This window comes from Bison bison, unplaced genomic scaffold (genome assembly GCF_000754665.1).
Source record: "Bison bison bison isolate TAMUID 2011002044 unplaced genomic scaffold, Bison_UMD1.0 scf7180017864530, whole genome shotgun sequence".
Taxonomy (NCBI): domain Eukaryota; kingdom Metazoa; phylum Chordata; class Mammalia; order Artiodactyla; family Bovidae; genus Bison; species Bison bison.
In genome coordinates this window covers 9,450,601-9,472,255 of record NW_011495080.1, presented here as the reverse complement: position 1 = coordinate 9,472,255, position 21,655 = coordinate 9,450,601, and the positions used below count along the sequence as shown (strand labels likewise).

Genomic DNA, 21,655 nt, shown 5'->3' with positions numbered 1-21,655 from the left:
AGACTTTTTATCATGTTAATATGATTTACAGTTCCCAAAGGCCTCTCCTCATTGGCTCTCCCTCCTACCCAGCCTCCACCCTCCTCTGAACTGTGGCAGTAGCCTTGTGGGCCAGGGGTTCGCCAATGTCTGATACTGAATCTCTGGTTTGAACGTATCCCTCTGGCCTGTCTTACTCTGGTTTCCAGAAGTAGAAAAGTCTACCCTGTTTGTGACCACTCGAAGCCCAACTCTCTATACAAGTCAGACACATCCTACAGTTCATGTCACCTACATTCTCACTCTCCAATCGATGCCCCAGCTTCTACCTTCCTCCCCCCTCCCTTTCTACCTTCTTTTCCTTCAATAAATATTGAGGGCACATCTCTTCTGCATACTGCACAAGACACTTGGCATCAGGCAGTGAAGAGCAAGCCCACTCTCTAGTCTCTGACCCTGACACCTATAGGGAATACGTACATTAAATAACAAATTCTGAATGCACACGTACATTAAATAACAAATTCTGAAATACACACGTACATTAAATAACAAATTCTGAAAAGGGGGAAACACAGGGCATCCACACTCAGTTAGCAAGCAGACTGGCTCCAGCTCCCTTAATAAGCTTGGAATTGGTTATTTTCAGCTTGGTGATACCACTCTCAAGGGGTATCATAGTGCAATGATTAAGAACCTGGGCTCCAAAGCCAGACTTCCTGGGCCCAAACACTACACCTGCTCTTGCTAGCTATGGGCAAGTTAGTTGACCTTTCTTTGCCTCAGTTTCCTCAGATGTAACAAGGATGATGATAATAATGCTTCCTAAGGTATGATTAATGCTGATAAATTAATAGCACTGAGTCGCTCTTAAATCAGGTCTACATGTATTATAAATATACTGTACTTTATATAGTGTATATAAAATATATATATCTTAGCCTGGTATATATTAGGCTAAGATCATATGAAACAGCCATCATCATAGACTGAATATCAGCAACTCCATATGTTTTAATCTTGGCGAAAGTTATGTAAGTGTAGTCAGCATCTTTTTACAGAGCAGTGGGAGAGTGAGCAGATGAAAGGGCAAGGATGTGAGTGGCTCTGGAAGCCACAGAAGCTAGAATAAAGGTGGCCTCTTCCCTCTTGAATCAGCACAGCCATTAAAACAGGTCAGAATGAAGGGTGGGAGGACACATGGAAAATGAACAGGTGCTACGAGGCTGCTGCTGCTGGGGCTGCTAAGTCGCTTCAGGCGTGTCCGACTCTGTGCGACCCCAGAGACGGCAGCCCACCAGGCTCCCCCATCCCTGGGATTCTCCAGGCAAGAACACTGGAGTGGGTTGCCATTTCTTCTCCAATGCATGAAAGTGAAAAGTGAAAGTGAAGTCGCTCAGTCGTGTCTGACTCTTAGCGACCCCATGGACTGTAGCCTACCAGGCTCCTCTGTCCATGGGATTCTCCAGGCAAGAGTACTGGAGTGGGTTGCCATTGCCTTCTCCGCTAGAAGATTATCTCAAGCAAAAAGCAAAACATCAAATTATAATGCAATCTTACAACTGCAACAGCGTAAAGGAAAGTATTACTGGACAGATATTGGAAGGGAGCATCAAAATGAAAACAGCTGGTGCTTTACATAGCCAGGATATGCATGAAAAGCCTTTAAAAGCCTTTAAAAATCTTGTAAAGTGATTTAAACTTGATGGGGCTGAATATTCTCTCCATGATAAAGCTCATTTCTCCCTTGAATTCTTTGATAGCCTCTGCTGGTTTCCCCCTGCTTTTCTGTTGTCCCTCATCTGCTCTGCCTACTTTTTAGATGTTAATGTAAATATGTAGTGTTACATATTGTTATACCTATATTACACTTACACAGTGTTACATAATGTAGTGTTAATAACATCACTAATAAAACACTAAAGGGCTCCATCCTAGGGTTCTTGCTGTAGAAGAAACACACATGAGTTAGTGGATGGTAAGAAAAAACTGAGTGGAAATGGATTGGAATCGGAGATATTGGTGCAAACTGGCAATGTTTAAACTGTGTATGTGTGTATGTATAGCTACACATGCATGTATATATGTATATATAATTTATATTTTCAAAGTCTGTCTGCTAGCAATGAGCTCACATAGCTCCCAGATATTGGTTTCTAATACCAGTTTCCACAAAAAAGAACCAGAGATCACCAGAGAAGTAGTTGATTCCAAGACTGGGACACAGAAACTGTAAGATGAGCCAAAAACATATTTTCAAGACAGAAAGTAAGGAAGCACTCCAAAAATGATGGGAGTGTGTCACAAGAACATGGGAGTTTGAAGGGATTCTTACCAATCTGGGGAAATTTAAGCCAAAAAATTAAGTAAAATAGCAAATTATAAACCAATGAGTAACAGGAATCCATCAGTCTAGTAATAAATAGATAAATAAATGTTAGATAAGTGATGGAGAAGACAGGGCTCTCCCTGAGAAAATGCCAAGGACCAAAAGATAAATGTGGTAATAGTGCTAGAGTTGAAAAATCATTGATTTTCCATCATCAAAGTAAAGACTGGGTTATCATCAGTTAAATTTAGGGGGGAAATTTTGATAAAAGCAGGATATCTGCATGGATTTAAAGTGTCTCCTCAGATTATTAGCACTGAAGCAAAAATGCTTACTATACAGTGAAGAAATCAGATACCTTGTCTGAGGATCAGAATTATCACTAATGAGAAGCAGCAGATGGTAATCTGCCTCTGGGAGTGCTACCCTGAGAAGAGCATATAAAACAAGGAATGTGGCTTACCATCCAGGTATGCAATGATTAAGTCATCAGCCACTGCAGTCGCTGACCAACAACGCACCCCGGGAGGAATTCAGGATGGAAACCAGGATGAGGTGCTCAGTGCTTCAGATAGTTAGATGTTTATCTCAGGAAGAATCTTCACGAACCCGGATTCTTGCATCTTCCCATACATGATAAAGCACTAAAATCATTAACTGATAGCTTTGCCCTGTGACTAGCAATAACCTTTTACCAAGTCATATGCTTGTTTGCACATACTCCCTAGCCAAAAATCAAAAATATACTGACTTCTCCCCTACCCCTCTAAAGAAATCACCTCAGAGCTACTGAGAGGCTATATCCCAGACTAAGGGCCTCAGTAAAACCCTGAATAAAATTTAAACTCATAGCCCTTACGTTGTGCATTTTTCTTTCAGTTGACAAGCACATCACCGATTCAATATTTTGGCAGGGAATTCACAGCCTTAATCTAATCATGAAGAAACGTCACACTCAAAATGAGGACTCTTCTATTTTAAAAAGTGGGGAGGGCTGTATTCTCTTAAAATGTTACTGTCATAAAAGACAATGAAAAGGTGAGGAACTATTCCAAATTAGAGGAGATTAAAGAGACAGGATAACTAAACACAATATGTGATCCTAGACAGAATTCTATAATGGGAGGGGGAGGGCGGGAAATACTATAAAGGAAATGACTGGGCTACTTGACAAGTTGGAATGAAGATGATAGATTACAGAATTGTACAGATGTTAAATTTACTGAAGATTTTAACTGTATTGTAGGCATTTAAGAGAATATCCTTGCTTTTAAGAAAAAATCACTGGTAAACGGTAAAGGGCCATGATGTATGCAATTTACTCTCAAATGGTCCAGAAAAAAATATGTATGTATGCATAGAGAGCACGTGCAAAGGATAAAATTATTGGAACACAATGTGAACAACGGATGAGTCTGGGTAAAGAGTACATGATTGTTCTTGTACTATTCTGGAAATTTTTCAGTGAATGAGATTATTTCCAGAAACGTCTTCTAGAAGGGGATGGGTGCCACTCCCGGCCGACTTCTCTGCAGAGTCTACACATCCTCTGTGTCATCACGTGTACACCAGTGTCTGCCTCACCCCAGACTCCCAAATCTTCATCTCTACTCCAAGCTGTGCTCTTGAGTTCCCAAACTCTATGACAGTTGCTGCTGAGTCACTTCAGTCGTGTCTGACTCTGTGTGACCCCATAGACGTCAGCCCACCAGGATGCCCCGTCCCTGGGATTCTCCAGGCAAGAACACTGGAGTGGGTTGCCATTTCCTTCTCCAATGCATGAACGTGAAAAGTGAAAGTGAAGTCGCTCAGTCGTGTCCGACTCTTAGCGACTCCATGGACTGCAGCCCACCAGGCTCCTCCGTCCATGGGATTTTCCAGGCAAGAGTACTGGAGTGGGGTGCCAGAGAGGCCTCTAACTAACTAGTGGGGGCAGTTAACATAATTTAAGATGGCTTGGTTAATGGAATGGTTGAGAGCTCTGCATTTCAGCTCATAATTATACACCATATATGATAACCCATACATACAGACATGGCTATATTTACATAACATTGATATTGGGTATAAAAATCCACTAAGGAAACCAAAGCATTGTCATTCAATATGTGTGCGTGTGTGTATGTGTGTGCACACATGCTAAGTCACTCAGTTGTGTCCAACTCTTTATGACCCTGTGGACTGTAGCCTGCCAGGCTCCTCTGTCCATGGGATTCTCCAGGCAAGAATACTGGAGTGGGTTGCCATGCTCTCCTCCAGGGGATCTTCCTGACCCAGGGAGAGAACCCACATCTCTTGCATCTCCTGCATCAGCAGGCAAGTTCTTTAACACTCATGCCACCTGGGAAGCCCTTGCCATTCAATGCTGCTGCTGCTAAGTTGCTTCAGTCGTGTCCGACTCTGTGCAACCCCATAGAGGGCAGCCCACCAGGCTCCCCCATCCCTGGGATTCTCTAGGCAAGAATACTGGAGTGGGTTGCCATTTCCTTCTCCAATGCATGAAAGTGAAAAGTGAAAGTGAAGTCGCTCAGTCATGCAAATCCTCAGATTATTGCCTGTTCTGAGAACTGCGTATGTCTGCATCTTGACTTTGTAAATGACCTCACGTGTAAATTCACCAAATAAATATTTTTTTTTAAGGTTGGTCACTTCTCAGCTTTTAAGCTAAGATCACATGTAAAACGTTTGCAATCCCAAACCTCTAGACCTCATCCAAACTGCCCTGAACTTAACACCCCTCTCCTTGAAGTCATCATCCTTCTTCTCTGAGCTGGGCACCATGCCCCTCCCAGCTGCTCAGGTTGGAACCTGGGAGTCACACAACCTAGGTCAGAATCTGGGGGGCACACAGCAGCTGCTGGCTCTGGAGCCACGTTTCTGTTAGATCCAGGCCAGAAATATAGAAGCCTTGCCTGCCTCCCATTCAACTCAGTTCCTAGTTCTAATCTCAGGAGTCTCAAGTACCTCTGGAATCCTAGTTACCAAAAAATCTGACAAATATTGTTTCTAGCTGTTTCATCTCTGCAGTTCAGGAAGGCTGAATCCAAAGCAGATTAGAAGAAATGCTGAATGAGTTAATCTACTATATCTGCTACACACCCCCATGTCCACTCTCAGCACCACTGCCTCTCCATGTAGCTAACACCAGTTGGTGCTTATCTTTTGAAGCTCAACTAAAGGGTCACCTTCACTTTAGTTTCCTGATTCCTTGCAGACCAAGTTCAATGTCTTGTCTTTCCCTTCTAATCCTCCATTACAGCACTTGCCACACTGAATTACAATCATTCACCTTTGAACCTATATCGTGTGCTAAACACTGATGGAGTATATTTTGAGTGCCCAGCACAGTGCCTAGGATAAAGTGAAAGTTCACTCCACGTTTACTCAACTGATGAATAAACAGTGATATATCCTCCATGTTCCAGGCTTCACCTACAAGTGGTTTAAAATTTAGGTCCATGAACACTAGCACCCATGGGTGGGAGTTACTGGGTAAGTTATCCTTAGTCAGTTGAATCAATAGCACCATCCTCCTGGATCTCTCCCTTTTCCCTTCAAGAGGCCCAGGAGCAGCAGCAGGAAAGAAGAGGGAAGGCTCAGGTATCAATAGACCCAGAGTGCACGAACCCACTGTGCACTCGATGCCCCACTCTGCCTGCCATCCAGTCATCACTTATTAGCCACTACAGGGGACAAAGCTTCTATTTCATTATTAAGCCACAACCTATGATAAGATCAATTTGTCCTGTGTGGGTCTTGGTTTGCTCTTCTATGAAGGGAATAGTGTACCAGGCAAGCTCCAATATCCCTTTCAGGTCGGACATTCTGGGATTCCATAAATGCCCTGATGGGCTTGCACAATGCAGGTTTGTGGTCCATGCACCCACCCATGTGGGATGCACTACCCCATCTAAGCCACTAGTGAGGGGCAGATCACTCAAGCCCCGACTCGTATTCTGAAGCCCTCCTTCATCATGCTGGGTCACTCCCTGACTCTTTACCATCATCATCCACTGACCAACCCACTCCTGTTGGTGTCCAGCACCCACCTGGTATCGCAGTTTGGATAAACATGCTGTGTGAACCCCAACAGACTGTAAGCAACTTCAAGGCAGGGTTTTTTTTGTTTGTTTGTTTGTTTTGGAAAAGCAAGAGGGCTGAAATGGAGAGAGAAGACAGAGATGATTAGTGAACTCATGCTAGTTGCCAGATCAGCCTGATTCCCTCGGCCAAGTCTGCACCAAAACTTGAGAAGGATCTCAATAGTCATCTTTGCGGTTTGTACAGCATCTAGGTGTGACCTGTATCATGGGATGGCTGAATGACCAGGGATTGCTAAAATGAGGAAGCTTCTGGCCCCAGGTGCCTCACAAAGTAAGGTTCACAATTGTCAAAAATTCTGTTTCCTTCCTTACACATGGGACTCACTGACTCACTGACAACCAGTCACGCACAAGTGCTGACCAAGGTGCTGGAGAGGCTCCCGGAAAGCTCCCTAGGAAGACTTTCAAAGAGATAGTGCCCCTCTCCACTCTTACCTTCTGCTAGACAAGTGTATCTTGTTAGTCCCTCTCCAGAAGTTGGGTGATGGTCTGAAGGACCAAGTGTCAACTCACAGGAAAGAAATCAACTTTTTTAATGACTAAATCTGGGAAGCAGAGAAAGAACAAAGGTTTCATTTGCCAAGAGCTTTGCCACAACCATAAGAGGATGTGCAGGTGGAAGAAAGGAAGGTCCCTAATCCCCTTGATAAGGTAAGGTAGTGGAGGTGCCTGTTCTACACACCCCTCAAGTACAGGGGTTCCTTAAATTCAGGGACACACTGCCAGAAGCTTCCTGCTGTGGTCCTCATCAGGAGTAAGACCTCAGGCCCAAAGTTGGGCTCAGCATCTGAGACTTAGGGCACTTGCCTCATCCTATAGCCTCCTTTTCTCAGCTATCTTCCTCCCTGATGGGACCAGAATGAACACCCCCAAATCCTCTAACAACCAAAGGAAGCTAATGTACCTAAGTCAATTCTAGTTATATTCCCAGAGACCTAGAGAAACGGCATATCCACTAAAATGGCCGAAGAGAAAACTAGAAGTAAAATAGCACAGTGGAAGAATGCAATACTAGCAAAAGTTAAATCTCTTACTCTGAATGGATAAGGTTGGTATTTTCAGTCTTACATTCATTGAGTCTGCTGTTTATTGAGCATTTAATATGTGCCAAGTTATGAAAAGTCCTGAGAGTGCAAGGATGAATAGGACCTGGACATGACAGTAAGGGGGTCTATAGAGCAGTTGGGGAAACAGAGAAGTCAATTTAAAATGAAAATACAAGAAATGACTGTGCTCAAGGCTGTATGAACAAAGTACTGAAGGACCTCAGGGAAGTACTAATGGGCATCCCTTGGTACGGAAAAAATCAGTATGGAGAGAGTGATGCTTTAGCTGAGTCTGAAAGGACAGGACCATACTGCAGAGGGCTGGAATGGGGCGCCGGGAGGGACTTTGAAAGTGGAAGAAACTGTGGGTCTAAGGATCCTAGGTTTGGGAAATGTAAACCCAGTATGTGATACAAAGTAGGCGGTTAAAACCAACACAAACAAGTTTGGTCTCCAGACTCCTTCAAATCTCCTCTTGCTGGCTAAGTCTCCAAAGTGGGCAGATATCCTAGGGGACAATTTCTTACCTTTATTTAAACCAGTTTTTAAAATGAAGCCTCAGACTAGGGAATTTCACACCCCTTTGGGTGGGTGTCCTTGCCCTGGCCACCTGTATAGTCCACAGGTGTTGAAATAAAGGTAAGATAATGGACCTGACTCTAAATACTAACCCTCAATATACTTTTGGAGAAGGCAATGGCACCCCACTCCAGTACTCTTGCCTGGAAAATCCCATGGGTGGAGGAGCCTGGTAGGCTGCAGTCCATGGGGTCGCTAAGAGTCAGACACAACTGAGCAACTTCACTTTCACTTTTCACGCATTGGAGAAGGAAATGGCAACCCACTCCAGTGTTCTTGCCTGGAGAATCCCAGGGACGGGGGAGCCTGGTGGGCTGCCATCTATGGGGTCACACAGAGTCAGACATGACTGAAATGACTTAGCAGCAGCAGCAGCAGCAAAATACTTTGACTATATGGACAGCACAGCTTCAGCTAATAAAAAATTTTGCAGGTAATTTGCATTTAAAACCTTATATTCATGTAAGCTGGTATCAGTCTTCAAATTCACTCTCTCAGATATGAAAGAGAGGGTTTCATCCCTCAGTAGCAGCCCATGGGGTGGACAAATTTACACTGAACTAGAGATGGTCTTCCTGCTGAAGTCAAGGGATAGGGTTTACCCATGAGGGTCATTGGCTTACAGGTGGCCTTTGCTCTTCTGGGCTCCCTGCCTTGTGGGTCTGTCAGAACTATTGTTATTTAGGTGATTTAGGAGATCTGGGTCCCAGGAGAAACAGCTGTCACTGCTGAAACTCACATAAAACTATGTGGTAACAAAGAATCTATTTCACAACTTTCGAAAGAGCTCTGCAGTTAGGGAAAAAATGAGGCTCCGTTGAAATTATGAGGCAGCTGGTTGCCAATGAAGAAAGGACCACCTGGACAAGGACCCTTCCTTCCCAGCCCAGGCCAGACACACAATCCCCCGAACTCCTCGGCAGGCACCACGATCGAGGATTCCACATTGCTCTTTGCTGGGAGGCAGCAGAGAAGCAGAAAAAGCTGGGCTGCTTGGTTCAGATAAACAGGTTTCAATCCAGGTTCTGCCATCCCTGGCTCTGGACCTTGGGCAATTCATCCTGCCAAGCCTCCATTTCCTCATCTTCAAAATAGATATGCTTTACAAGACTGTTGCAAAGATTAAGTAAAATAACGTAGGGGAAATGCTAGCCGTCAACTTCAGTGCGAGCACTTAATATAAGACCGTCATTTTTCCTTTTGTTTACAGCAATGTTTGTGGCTAAGAAATCAAGAAGAGCTCAGTCTTAACTCCCAATTCTGCCAATTTGTGTGTGTGGCAGGCGGGGGGAACCTAATGTGGTTCAGCACCTACTTTGTTTCAGAAACAGTACTTACTTTCTTTATAACCTGAGAATGCAACCCTGAAATAAAGGTATTATTAATTCCCATTATACGAAAGTTAAGTTCAGAGAAATTAAGTAATTTATGACTTAAAGACAAGACAGGATACTATAAAACTTCTAGAAGAGAACACAGGCAAAGCATTTGGGGGCATAACCTTTAGCAATATTTTCTTAGTCTCCCAAGGCAATAGAAATAAAAAAAATAGATAAACAAATGGATCCTAATCAAGCTTGTAAGCTTTTTCACAGCAAAAGGAAACCACAAAGACAACCTATGGACTGGGGGAAAATATTTGCAAATGATGCAACCAAGGGCTTAATTTCCAAAATATACACAACAGCTCATATAACTCAACAACTGCCGGCTATATGGACAGCACAGCTTCAGTTAGTAAAAAAATTGCATGTAATCTCCATTTAAAAATTCATACTCATGTAAAGTGGTAGCAGTCTTCAAATTCATCCTCTCAGATATGAGGGGGTTTGGTCCCGCAGCCGCAGCCCACAAGGATGGACAAATTTACACTGAACCAGAGATGGTCTCCTTGCTGAAGGCAAAGGACAGGGTTTACCATGAGGGTCATTGGATTGCAGGTGGCTTTCGCTCTTCTAGGCTCCCTGCCCTGTGGCTTTGTCAGAATCGTTGATGAAAATCCAATCAAAAAATGGTCAGAAGACCTAAATAGACATTTCTCCAAAGAAGACATACAAATAGCCAATAGGCACATGAAAAGATACTCAATATTGCTAATTATTAGAGAAATGCAAGTTAAAACAATGAGGTATCACCTCACACTGGTCAGAATGGCCATCACCAAAAAGTCTACAAATAATACAGTTTGGAGAAGTTGTGGAGAAAAGGGAACCTTTATACTGTTGGTGGGAATGTTAACTGGTGCAGCTGCTATGAAGAAAAGTATGCAGTTTCCTCAAAAAACCAAAAACAGAGTTACCATACAATTCAGCAATCCCACTCCTGGGCATATGGCTGGAGAAGCCTGTAATTTCAAATGATATGTGCATCCCAACTGTCATTACAGCAGTATCTACAATAGCCAAGCCATGGAAACAACTTCTATGTCCATTGACAGATGAATGGATACAGATATGATGTACATATATACATATATATACATATATATACAATGAAATACTAAAAGTGAACGTGTTAGTCGCTGCATCATGTCTGACTCTTTGTGACTCCACGGACTGTAGCCAGTCAGGCACGTCCAAGGAATTACCCAGGCAAGAATATTGGCATGGGTAACCATTCCCTTCTCCAGAGGATCATCCTGGCCCAGGGATAAACCCAGGTCTCCTACACCGTGGGCAGATTCTTTCCTGTCTGATCCACCAGGCACTCATCCATAAAAGAGAATGAAATAATGCCATTTGTAGACATGGATGGACCTAGAAATTACATTAAGTGAACTAAGTCAGACAGAAAAAAACAAATATATCATCACTCGTATGCAAAATCTAAAAATGATACAAATAAACATATTTACAAAACAGAAACAGATTCACAGACATAGAAAACATACCTGATTACCAGAGGGGAAAGGAGGGAGAGGTATAAATTAGCAGTTTGGGATTAACAGATACAAACTGCTATATATCAAACAACAAAGTCCTACTGTATATTACAGGGAACTGTATTCAAGAGATTCAGTATCTTATAGTAAACTATATGGAAAATATTCTGAAAAAGAATATATATAATAAATATATATATATATAATAATTGTATTATATATTATATAGGAGATTCCCTGATAGCTCAGTTGGTAAAGAATCTGCCTGTAATGCAGGAGACCTTGGTTCAATTCCTGGGTCAGGAAGATCTGCTGGAGAAGGGATAGGCTACCCACTCCCATATTTTTGGGCTTCTCTTGTGGCTCAGCTGGTAAAGAATCCACCCACAATGTGCGAGACCTGGGTTTGATCCCTGGGTTGGGAAGATCCCCTGGAGAAGTGAACGGCTACCCACTCCAGTATTCTGGCCTGGAGAATTCCATGGACTGTATAGTCCATGGGGTCGCAAAGAGTCAGACACGACCAAGTGACTTTCACTCACTTGTATTATATAATAAAAGAATATATATAATATATATATGAAATACATATATGTATATGTATGAATCACTTTGCTGTACATCAGACACTAACACAACGTTGTACTATACTTCAATTAAAAAAAAAAAAGAATGATCCCAGTTCTAAAGTGAGCAGTCATCTAGAAGCAAGGGGACAGAACACCTTTAAGGTTCTTATGAAGAAGCACCATTGCCTGTTGAGCATTATTAGTGTAGAAACTTGGGCTTCAACTTACAGCTGGAGACTTTCTCTCCATTTGAACCAGCACAATTCAGCCAAGAGATCGGTCTCTCCATAACTAGTTATCACCCACGGAGACAGGCCTTGACCCTCCTAAGTCCTAAGAAGACAGGAATACCCAAGCTAAGCAGGCTTAGGGGTTCATCAGACCTGGTTCAGACATCAACTAGTTACATGATCCAGGGCAAATTTAACCTCTTGGCCTTTGTTTCTTCATCTGTGAAATGGGGGATGATAACATCTGTGAGGACTAAATGAGATGATGGATATAAGTGGCCTAACATGGTGCTTGCACTCTTGAGAGTGCCAGAAAGAACCCTGTAGTAGCAGCGTCACAAGACAAGCTGCGCACCTCAGCACTCTGGGTAACAGATGGGAAATTCCAACATCCAGGGCACAATTATACAGATGTTTATGCCTCAGATCGGAGATGCTCAACAGGGTGGCCTGCGGGAAGGAATGCAGAAAGCTCACAGTTATCAACCTGCCTTCTTATCCTTTTCTCCCTCCATCTCTTCTTCTTCGCAGCAATCTTCCTGATTTGCAAGGTAGTAAGTATGGCTCAGTCTCATTACCTTATCAACATACCCCATGCACTATTTGAAATTCTAGGACCAGGACCCAAAGAAAATTTATTTCTCTCTGTTGTCTGATCTAAATTCTCTCTCTCTCTTTCCTTAGAGTATCTAGCACAGTGAAAGCTAGTCAAATAACTGGAAAACTTATTTTGGAGAAAGGGGAGGGAAGACAAGGAATTTATCTTCTTAAGGGTAGCGAGGGACCAAGTCTTCTTCACTTGGGAGCATCTGCAACCTTACATTGGAGAAGGCAATGGCACCCCACTCCAGTACTTTGCCTGGAAAATCCCATGGATGGAGGAGCCTAATAGGCTGCAGTCCATGGGGTCACTAAGAGTCAGACACGACTGAGTGACTTCACTTTCACTTTTCACTTTCATGCATTGGAGAAGGAAATGGCAACCCACTCCAGTGTTCTTGCCTGGAGAATCCCAGGGACGGGGGAGCCTGGTGGCTGCTGTCTATGGGGTCACACAGAGTCAGACACGACTGAAGTGACTTAGCAGCAGCAGCAGCAGCCTTACATATACCAATGCTTAAAGTTATTAATCAGACACTGACTTGCCTCTTAGCTTGTTTAATATCTCCTCAGAATTCAAAAGCACAGAATCATTAGTCCTAGGAAAGCAACCGTGACTATGGATCTTTCTATTTCATTCAAACCACCTGGAAATAACATCATATCCTACAGGAACTTAGGATATATCCTGAGAAACTTTTCCAGGATATCATGAATACTGACTTGGAAATATAATAAAGCATTCAGAAGCACATGACTTTCAAAGTTTAAAGCAGAAATTATGGAAGTTTAGAGCCCACCCATGAGAAGGTTTTTTCCAGTGTAATAGCCTACACACAAACACATATACACAATTCCAGGCCAAAATATTTGGTTTGTAACCAAGGCAGTTAAAGTACTAAGGTATTCCTCCCTAGATTTAAGTTTGTTGATTAATATATGAAGTATTTCTTACCTTCTTTTCGCTTACCACTTACATTCACACTGTGTCCAGACATATACATGCATGTATATACACACCATTAGGGAAGCAAACAGGTCAAACTGATCAAGTTTAATGATTCTGTGGTTATCGTTATTATCACTTGAACACATCACTTCTGTTCCATTAAGTCTGCTCACTGTAGATAGTCCGGATCACCTAGCCTCCCAATCAGATTATTTAATCACCCCCAAACCCTCACAACACAGATCAATCACTATGATGAAGAACAGAAAGATACATGTTAGTTTGTGGCAGAGCACCCGTCTTTAGGATCCAAAGATCTCTACAACCAGCAAGAGCAGATGGGGGAAAGCAAAGAATAAGGAAATGATACTGTCTGAATCCAACTTTTCTGAGTCCTTCCATTAGTAGTAACACAGGTGAGGAAGATGAGTTTTATGGACTGAAACACTATGACCTCCCTAAGTGAGGGCAAAGGACTCTGGTAACAGTAATGCACAAACATTTTGGCTGCAGGGACGCGGAGGTTTAGCCAGATGGCTATCCATAGTGTAGCAAGTACCCCAGCCCTATTCGGCTGAATTTCTACCACTTTCTTGTGAGGGTCACAGCATCTTTCTGGAATCCTCTGTAGCACAACTAGTTGGGGGGTGGGGGGTGCAAATCCCAGAGCTAATTCTTTGTATCCAGGCAGGATCAGAGCTTCCTGATCAGACACCTCTCTAAGAAGGTAGATTTTTTTTCTTAATGGGAGTTCAACATTGAGGGATAGACAGCAAAGTCACTCACTCACAGTCTCAAGCCAACACGGTACAGCAGGTTAAGGCAGTGAGGGACCAGTGTGAGCGGTCAGAAGCCTATCCAGGCCAAAAGCAGGTCACTCAAGAACTCCCTAAGAACCAACTGCTGTGCAGCTTTCTCCAGGATGGTCACAGTGGTGCGGTTTGTCCAGACAAACCACAGGGACTAGGTCGTGCCCTGCCCTAAGTATTTCAAGTTTCCCAGTTCCACGATGAACTCCCCAAGTTCACTATCCCTGGGCCCTTTGGACTAGGGGACAATCTGTCACTATTTCAAACTTCCTGGTCCCTCTCCAGCCTGCATTTATGTCCCCGGAGAATTGGGGCAGCAGTTGGCCAGACTCAAGATTGTGATGAAATGGAGTAAACAGTGGGTCCTTGTGTGTGTTTAGAAATTAAATGAACTCTCTTTGGAGTCATGGGTACTCCTAGCTCTGCACTAGGAGTAGGATATTAAAACCAAAAAAAAAACAACCTTATTTTAAAAGACACTCACTTCCCCAACTTTTGCACCTCTCAATCCTAACCTCTCTCCACTCCTCCCTTCATGCACAGGCCATCAGAAGATGCTGTCCCAACACTTTCAGTATCTCTGGGGCCCAAGGATAAAATGGCATTAAAGGCATTTGACAGAAGATCCCATCCCACACTGAGGATTCCTCCCAGGTCAACACAGTGAAGAAACAAGACGGTGACAGAAGAGAAGAGGTGGGAGAAACCAGAGCCTGTCCCTTTCTCACAGAAGAGGCACAGAAATTAGAGGAGTGAAAATGGCATCATCTCTTGCCAGAGGGCCACCAACCACCACCAACTGGCAGCCGCATGATCGCTTGCTTCTCCTCTGGACTGAAGTGCAAGATGGTCAGAATGGCAGTGAGCGTCTGCTGGCGGCCCAGGGTGTCCGGCAAGGTCAGGAAGCGGTAGATGATGTTCTTGAGGTACTCCAGGTTGGCCCCCTCCCGGCTCTGGTCCCGGCTGTGCTTCGCAATGTGGCTCTGCAGGGCTCCCACCTCCTCCCGATGCCGCTCCCCCTCCTCCAGCAACCGGTCCCGCAGCCGATGCACTTCCACCTCCAGCCGGTGCTTCTGCTTCCTCAGCGACGTGATCTCCACCTCCTTGCGGGCCAGCTGCTCGGCATACAGGAAGAAAGTGGGCTCGCTGACCGCGGCGAGTTGCAGGGCTTGGGTCAGGCTGTCCGGGGGGGAGGTGTCCGCCTGGTCCCTGGGGCCTGCGCCGCCCACGGGGCTTCTGCGCCCCGGCAGCCCGGAGGACAAGGCCACGGACCGCAGCTGCTCCAGCTCCAGGTCCTTCTCGGCCAGCACAGCTAGCGCCCGATCCCGCTGCTTGTGCAGCTCCTCCTCCAGCTTCAGTGTGCGGTCCCGGAAGTCCAGCTGGCTCCGCTCCAGCTCCTGCCGGTGGCCATGCTGCAGCCGGGCCAGCTCCTGCTTCCAGCCCTCGGCCTCCTGCTGGTGCTGGCGCTCCAGCTCCTCGCAGGACAGCCGCAGCGAGATGTACTTCTCCTTCAGCTCGGCCAGCTGCTCCCGGGCTTCCTCCAGCTCCTTGCCCAGGTTCCCGTCTTTGACGTTCTTGCTCTTGAGGACCACCTGGGCCCGCATCTTGTACCTCTCAAATTCCTCCTTCAGCTGTTTCAGCTCCTGCTGGTAGTAGAGCGCCGTGGCCTTCTCCCCATCAGCAGCCTCGGAGCTGGGCATTATCTCCAGGTCGCAGAGCTTCTCCACGTCCAGGGTCACCTGGCTCTTCCTGGCCGCCACCTGCAGCAGCCTCTTCAGCTTCTCCATCTTGTCCTTCAGGACATTGACATCCAGACTGGACTCCTCTCCATGGCTGTCCAGAGGGGACCGGCTGGAGGCTGCTAGCGCCAGGGTTTTGTTCTCCAGGTCCAGCTGCAGAATGCGCTCCTTCAGCTTCTGGATGGCCAGCTGGTCCTTCTGCTTGGCCTTCTCGTAGGTGCCCAGCAATTCCGACACCTGGGATATTTGATTCTCCAGGGCCGCCACCCTCTGCTCTTCCAACTGCGACTGCTGGCGCAGCTGATCCTCAGCGACGGCTGTCTGAAAAAACAAGGGAACAGGTGGAGATGCATCCAGAAAAGCCACAGGGTCAGAGGGTCAACTTTAAGAAAGCAAGAGAGGGAGGACAAAAAGGTTATGGGATGCGGGTGGCCTGGCAAAAAATGGGAACTGGGAAGCTTTATGAGTTTGGGAGCTAACCCAAGCTCCTGTAACCCGCTCTTAGACACACATTATACCCAGTGATATCAAGACTCTTTGGAGACCTGCTACTGTTCTGCTTTAGCGTTTCTACTCTCTCCACCCATACACCAAGCTCACGTGTAAGTGTGCTCTTCACCGTATTACATTCTTTTCCTCTTCCAACATTCCTAGAAGTTCAGAATTGACTTGGATCTCTCCCCACGCTGAAAGGAGGCACTGGAAAATAGCCTATCTTTCCAGACAAGGCAAATATTGACTGCAAGCAATAGAAGAGGTGATTTCTTCTGTGAAAATTCCCTTTGTCCCCTCCAGCCACCCTACCTACAGGCATCCACTGCTACCCATAGATAGGCATATTGCTATAAGCATCCACTCCACCTTTCACTACACAGCCGCTGCTACACTGCTTCACAGAGCACAGCTGGAAAGATGCCATGCCCCACGCTCAGATCTGTCTGGTTCCAACTTCAGACTACACTCAGAAACTCCACATCCTGTTGGAAGCACTCTGTTGATACTATCAACACCACACAGAAAAGGATTTCTCAGGACCCACAAGTGAAACTTTTTGAAGAGCATAAAAAATCAACAGTGCAGGCACTTAGTTCTGTCAAAGGAGAAAAAAAACCCTAATATTTCCCCATGTGTTACAAGTGTGTGTTGACTCATGTCTGACTCTTTACTTCCTTATGGACTGTAGCCTACCAGGCTCCTCTGTCTATATGGTTTTCCAGGCAAGAATACTGGAGTGGGTTGCAACTTCCTACTCCAGGGGATCTTCCTGACCCAGGGATCAAACCCATATCTCCAGAATCTCTTCCATTGGCAGGTGGATTCTTTACCAATGAGCCACCAAAAAAGCCACTTTAAGTTAAATGACTCACATTTGAAAGAGATGAAGATAATTACCTTCCTCATTTCCTGCTGCAACTGAGCCTGGAAATGGCTCTTAAGGCAGGCAGCCTCTTCTTGAAGCTCCTTCAGCCGGGGGTCAGGCTGATTCTTCTCATCTCGAAGAGCCTGAAGCTCACCTTTCAGCTCTTCCACCTCACGGGTTAGCTGCTTGGTCTGCAGTTCAAACCCTTCCATCTGACCGGCTGCATAGGCCCGCCCGGCCAGAGCTTCCCGGGTCTCTTCCAACCGAAGCTCCAAGTCCTGGCGCTGGGCCCTCTCCTCCTGTAGCAGCTTCTGGAGCTCACGCAGCATCAAGGCATGGTCACTCTGCTCTTGGGCCCGATCGTGTTGCTGCGTGATAAGCCGGGCTTTGGTTTCTGCTATCTGTTCCTGCAGCCCCTTCAGCTCTCCCTCCAGCCGGCCCCTCTCCTCCTCTGCTTTCTTACTGGCATCCTCTAAGTCCTGCTTCATCTTCTTTTTGTCGGCCAGGTAAGAAGCTTCCATGCGGGACTTCTCCTGGGTGACTGTAGCCAAAGAGCTGGTCAAAGTAGCCAACTGAGTCTTCAGCTGGTGCAGTCGTTTGTCCACCTCCCCACCCCCAGATGGTCCGTCCCCACTACTACAGCTAATGCCACTCTCTGACCCGCTGGCCTCTTCCAACTTTGGAGGTGGTGGTCCACGGGCCAGTCTGTCATCTTCTATCCCGAACTCACCCTTGGTGCTGGTGAGACTGGCCGCAGTATCCAGGCTGGCGGCGGTCCCTGTGCTATCCTCGCTGTGAGTGGAGCATCGGTCATCCACAGAGTCAAGAAAGGTGAGGCCTTGAGGCTGCACACCTGCGAGGCCCACATCCGCCTCGTGGGATACGGACAGTACCTTAATGCTGGCCTCCAGCGCCTCTTTCTCCTTCAGCAGACTTTTATAGGCACGGACTACATCCTTGAGACGTGTCTGGTACTGGAGGAGCTGCTTTTTCTGAGTCTCAATGATCTCCAGCAGGTCCTTCTTGCTTGGGCCGCCCCCGAAATTCATTCCAAACTTCTCCATGAGGGTTCAGGACGGGTTGCTCCAGGTCAGGGTTTGGACAGCCTGGGAGAGCGTCACGAAGATGCTAGCGGGGGTTGTATGCGACGGGGAGATAGCTGTCCCCCTCCGCCGCACATCCGCTCCAAGCAGCTGTTTGAGACCGGATGCAGGGCGGCGGGGCAGCCCGGCAGAAATGCTTGCCAGGTCCCAGGCAGGAGAGCGGGGGCGGGTCCTATCCTAGAGGCGGGGCGACGCTGGCACGAGAGGAGCACACTGCCAGGGCTCGCCCGCACTGCCCCAGAAGCCGCTCCGCGCTCCCGGCTCACCCAGCCACAGCAGCACCGGCCGGCCCCCGGCGCACTACAGACCAAAGGTTTAAGATAAGCGTAGATCCATCCCGACTTCCTAACTCTAGCGGCTGGACAACGGCGCTTCCGGGTCTGCTGGAAGTGACGAGAGCGCGACGTATGGGGCCCCGCCCCCAGGGCGGGCTACCTCAGCTGGCCGGTGGGAAGAGAACCCAGCAGGGCTGAGAACTGGTCACTCTCCAGCCGAGCGTTGGTTGCACTCCACCACAGCAGAGCAAGCAGAGTCGAGTACACCGGAGTCATGTTGGTTTGGTGAAGGCGCCGGATCTTGCTCTAACGCTAAGATCAGCGAGGGACGGGGGCGACATCGCAGTGAGTCCTTACCAAAGACTCGGGTGAACGACGGGGCCCCACTGTTTGGGTGCTCAGTACCGTTGTCCTTAAAGAGCAACAGTTAAGACTACCATTTAGACCACAAAGATGACAACCCTTTCTAGGACAATATTTGACATCTAGACGGTGTATAATATAATCATTATTACATCTTTCCTGAGTTCTGCTGGGTTCATTTAACAAATATATAAAAATAAATATATATAGGCATCATGTCCATTCTAAGTGCCACTTATATTTCAGAAGCTTCACAGGAGTTTTGCTATTTAGTCTTTATAATTATTCTGCTGAGCATCATTAGCACTATTTTACAGATAGTGCAACATGAGGCACAGAGAAGTAATACACCAAGGTCACACAGCCTTGGGTTTTGAATCCCATGTAGATCAGTCTGATTCTCAACATACCAAGTGCTATGCCAGGTGATAACCAGGAAGGGACAAGTTCCTACCCTCAAGGAGCCCACATCTAGAGAAGCAGCAGCCATGCAAACACAAGTATATTCAAAGTGATACAGAAGTTAAGAGGAGGGAGCCCTGTCTAAGGGAGATAGCACAGGCTCTCAGGGGAAATGCATTGGAATTTGAAGGGTAAGTACTGATTGTCCATCTAACTGGAAATGAGGGGAACAACATTCTAGGCAGAGGGAAAACTTGCAAGGACTCCGGAGCATCAGAGAGTTTGTCTCACCTGGGAAGCATTGAGAATCATTTCAAGGCAGTAGCTTAGGGTATGCAAAGGAGGTGGCAATAGATACTGCTGATACAATAGATGAGCACCCAAATTAAGTTATTTGGATTTTACCTTTGGTTATAAGACACTAAAGGATTTCTATCACAAGAGTGGCATCAAGTCTTGTATGACAAGGTGGAGATACCAAAGTGCAGAAGACCATTTTCAGTCATGGGGATCAGATGATAGTGAAATAGAGCAACGATAATAGGGCTGTAAAGAGGCTAATTAAAAAGAATGAAATAATGCCATTTGCAGCAACATGGAGAGAGTGTCATACTAAGTGAAGAGACGGAGAAATATCGTATGGCATCCCTTATATGTGGAATCTAAAAAGAAATGATACAAATGAACTTCCTTACAAAATGGAAAACGACTCACAGACTTAGAGAAGGAACTTAAAGTTGCCCAGAGGGGTAGGGCTAGTTAGGGAGTTCGGGATGGACATGTACACACGGCTGCTGCTGCTGCTGCTGTTTAGTCACTGAGTTGTGACTGACTCTTTGCAACCTGGTAGCCCACCGGTTTCCTCTGTCCAGGGGATTTCCCAGACAAGAATCCTGGAGTGGGTTGCTATTTCCTTCTCGAGAGGATCTTCCTGACTCAGGGGTTGAACTCCAGTCTCCTGCTTGGCAGGCATTCTTTACTAGAAAGCCACCTGGGAAAGTCCCTGTATTTAAAATGGATAACCAACAAGGACCTACTGTATAGCACATGGAACTCCGTTCAACATTATGTGGCAGCCTGTATGGGAGAGGGGTTTCAGGGAGAATGGTTCTGTGTATATGTATGTCTGAGTCCCTTCACTGTTCACCAGAAACTATCACAACACCGTTAAACGGCTATAACCCAACACAAAATTAAAAGTTCAAAATATAAAGACGTTAGGACAGAGGAAAAAAAGGCTAATTGAAAGAGCTAAAGATAACTTGATCAGCACTAGTTGTGTTATTATATTCGAACTCTTTTAAATGTGCTCTTCAATCTTGTAAAAGCCTTCTTAGGAATGTAAGCCTTTGAGGAATAGGAGTCACGTATTCACTGATACTTGACGCCCAAAATCTGTTTTCTTTACAGTGATGGTCAGACACTAGAAGTCTTTTGAAACCCAGTTTCTTGGTAGCCCAGATAACATCCAGTTGTATCATACAAAACATTCAGATACATTATCATTTTAATATCATTTTAATCTTCACCATAACCTCATGAGACAATTAGGACAGATATCAGTCTCCTTTTGTAGATGAGAAAATGATAGGTTTTATTGTTGAAATCAAGCCCTAAAAAAAGGGGGGGGGGCAGAACTGGTATTTGAAATGAGGCCTGGAACAATGGCACCTAATGGGTACTCAGTAGGTATTTATTTAATGCGGGAAGGAAGGAAGGAAGGAACAAACGTTCTCTGATTCCCAGCTCACCTCACCGTGTCCACTGCACAATTGATCCTCGAAGCCCGCTGAGAATCCAGAATAGGCAAAACGCCTGTCCTTGCTCCACTGAGCCACCAGTTAGTCCATTCAACCAAGCCAGCATTTGTTTTAATGTATTGGGTGCGGCATTGACCCAGTCTCTGTCATAAGAGAAGTTAAAATTAATTCCCATCTTGAAATTTCCCCCTTTGATGCTAAGATCATTGGGGAAATAACTGGTGAAGCTCTTTGGCGAGAGCCTCCTCACAGGAGAGCTGTGCATCAAAAATCCTGGTCCCCAGGTCTGTGGTAGAGTGAGGAAGGAACTTCAGAAAGGCCGCCCGGCGCGACCTGAAAGGCGTTATCGCCAGGGCCTGCTAGGAGAAGGTGGAGTTCTGCAGTATACAGTAGGGTCTACGCTGACCAAAACTGGGGATCTTCAATGGTTCTGCTGATTGCGGATCTCTGAAACTAGAGTATTAAGGAACCATGAAGCACCTCTTCCTCCACCTGTGGCGTACTCCTCTCGAGAGTCTACGGTCACTGAACTACCTGCTACGTTCCAAGTCCCTCGCTGGAAGCTGAGAGGACAAAAGG

At 45.8% G+C, this 21,655-nt stretch overlaps 2 protein-coding genes across 2 annotated transcripts in view; one reads left to right on the top strand and one right to left on the bottom strand.

The window, feature by feature from the left end:
* Window positions 1-12,768: 12,768 nt before the first annotated feature.
* GCC1 (GRIP and coiled-coil domain containing 1) lies at window positions 12,769-18,324 on the bottom strand. Its single transcript, XM_010831722.1, has 2 exons — window positions 17,206-18,324; window positions 12,769-16,134 (listed from the first exon to the last, which is right to left on the bottom strand). Exons 1-2 carry the CDS (start codon window positions 18,235-18,237, stop codon window positions 14,839-14,841), a joined length of 2,328 nt encoding a protein of 775 aa, XP_010830024.1. The 5' UTR covers window positions 18,238-18,324; the 3' UTR covers window positions 12,769-14,838.
* Window positions 18,325-18,803: 479 nt separating this feature from the next.
* Window positions 18,804-21,655, top strand: part of ARF5 (ADP-ribosylation factor 5) — a 6,478-nt gene continuing 3,626 nt past the window's right edge. The window contains exon 1 of the mRNA XM_010831723.1: window positions 18,804-19,507. Within this exon, the coding sequence (XP_010830025.1) occupies window positions 19,489-19,507 (19 nt within the window). The 5' untranslated portion in view covers window positions 18,804-19,488. The remainder of the gene's footprint in view (window positions 19,508-21,655) is intronic.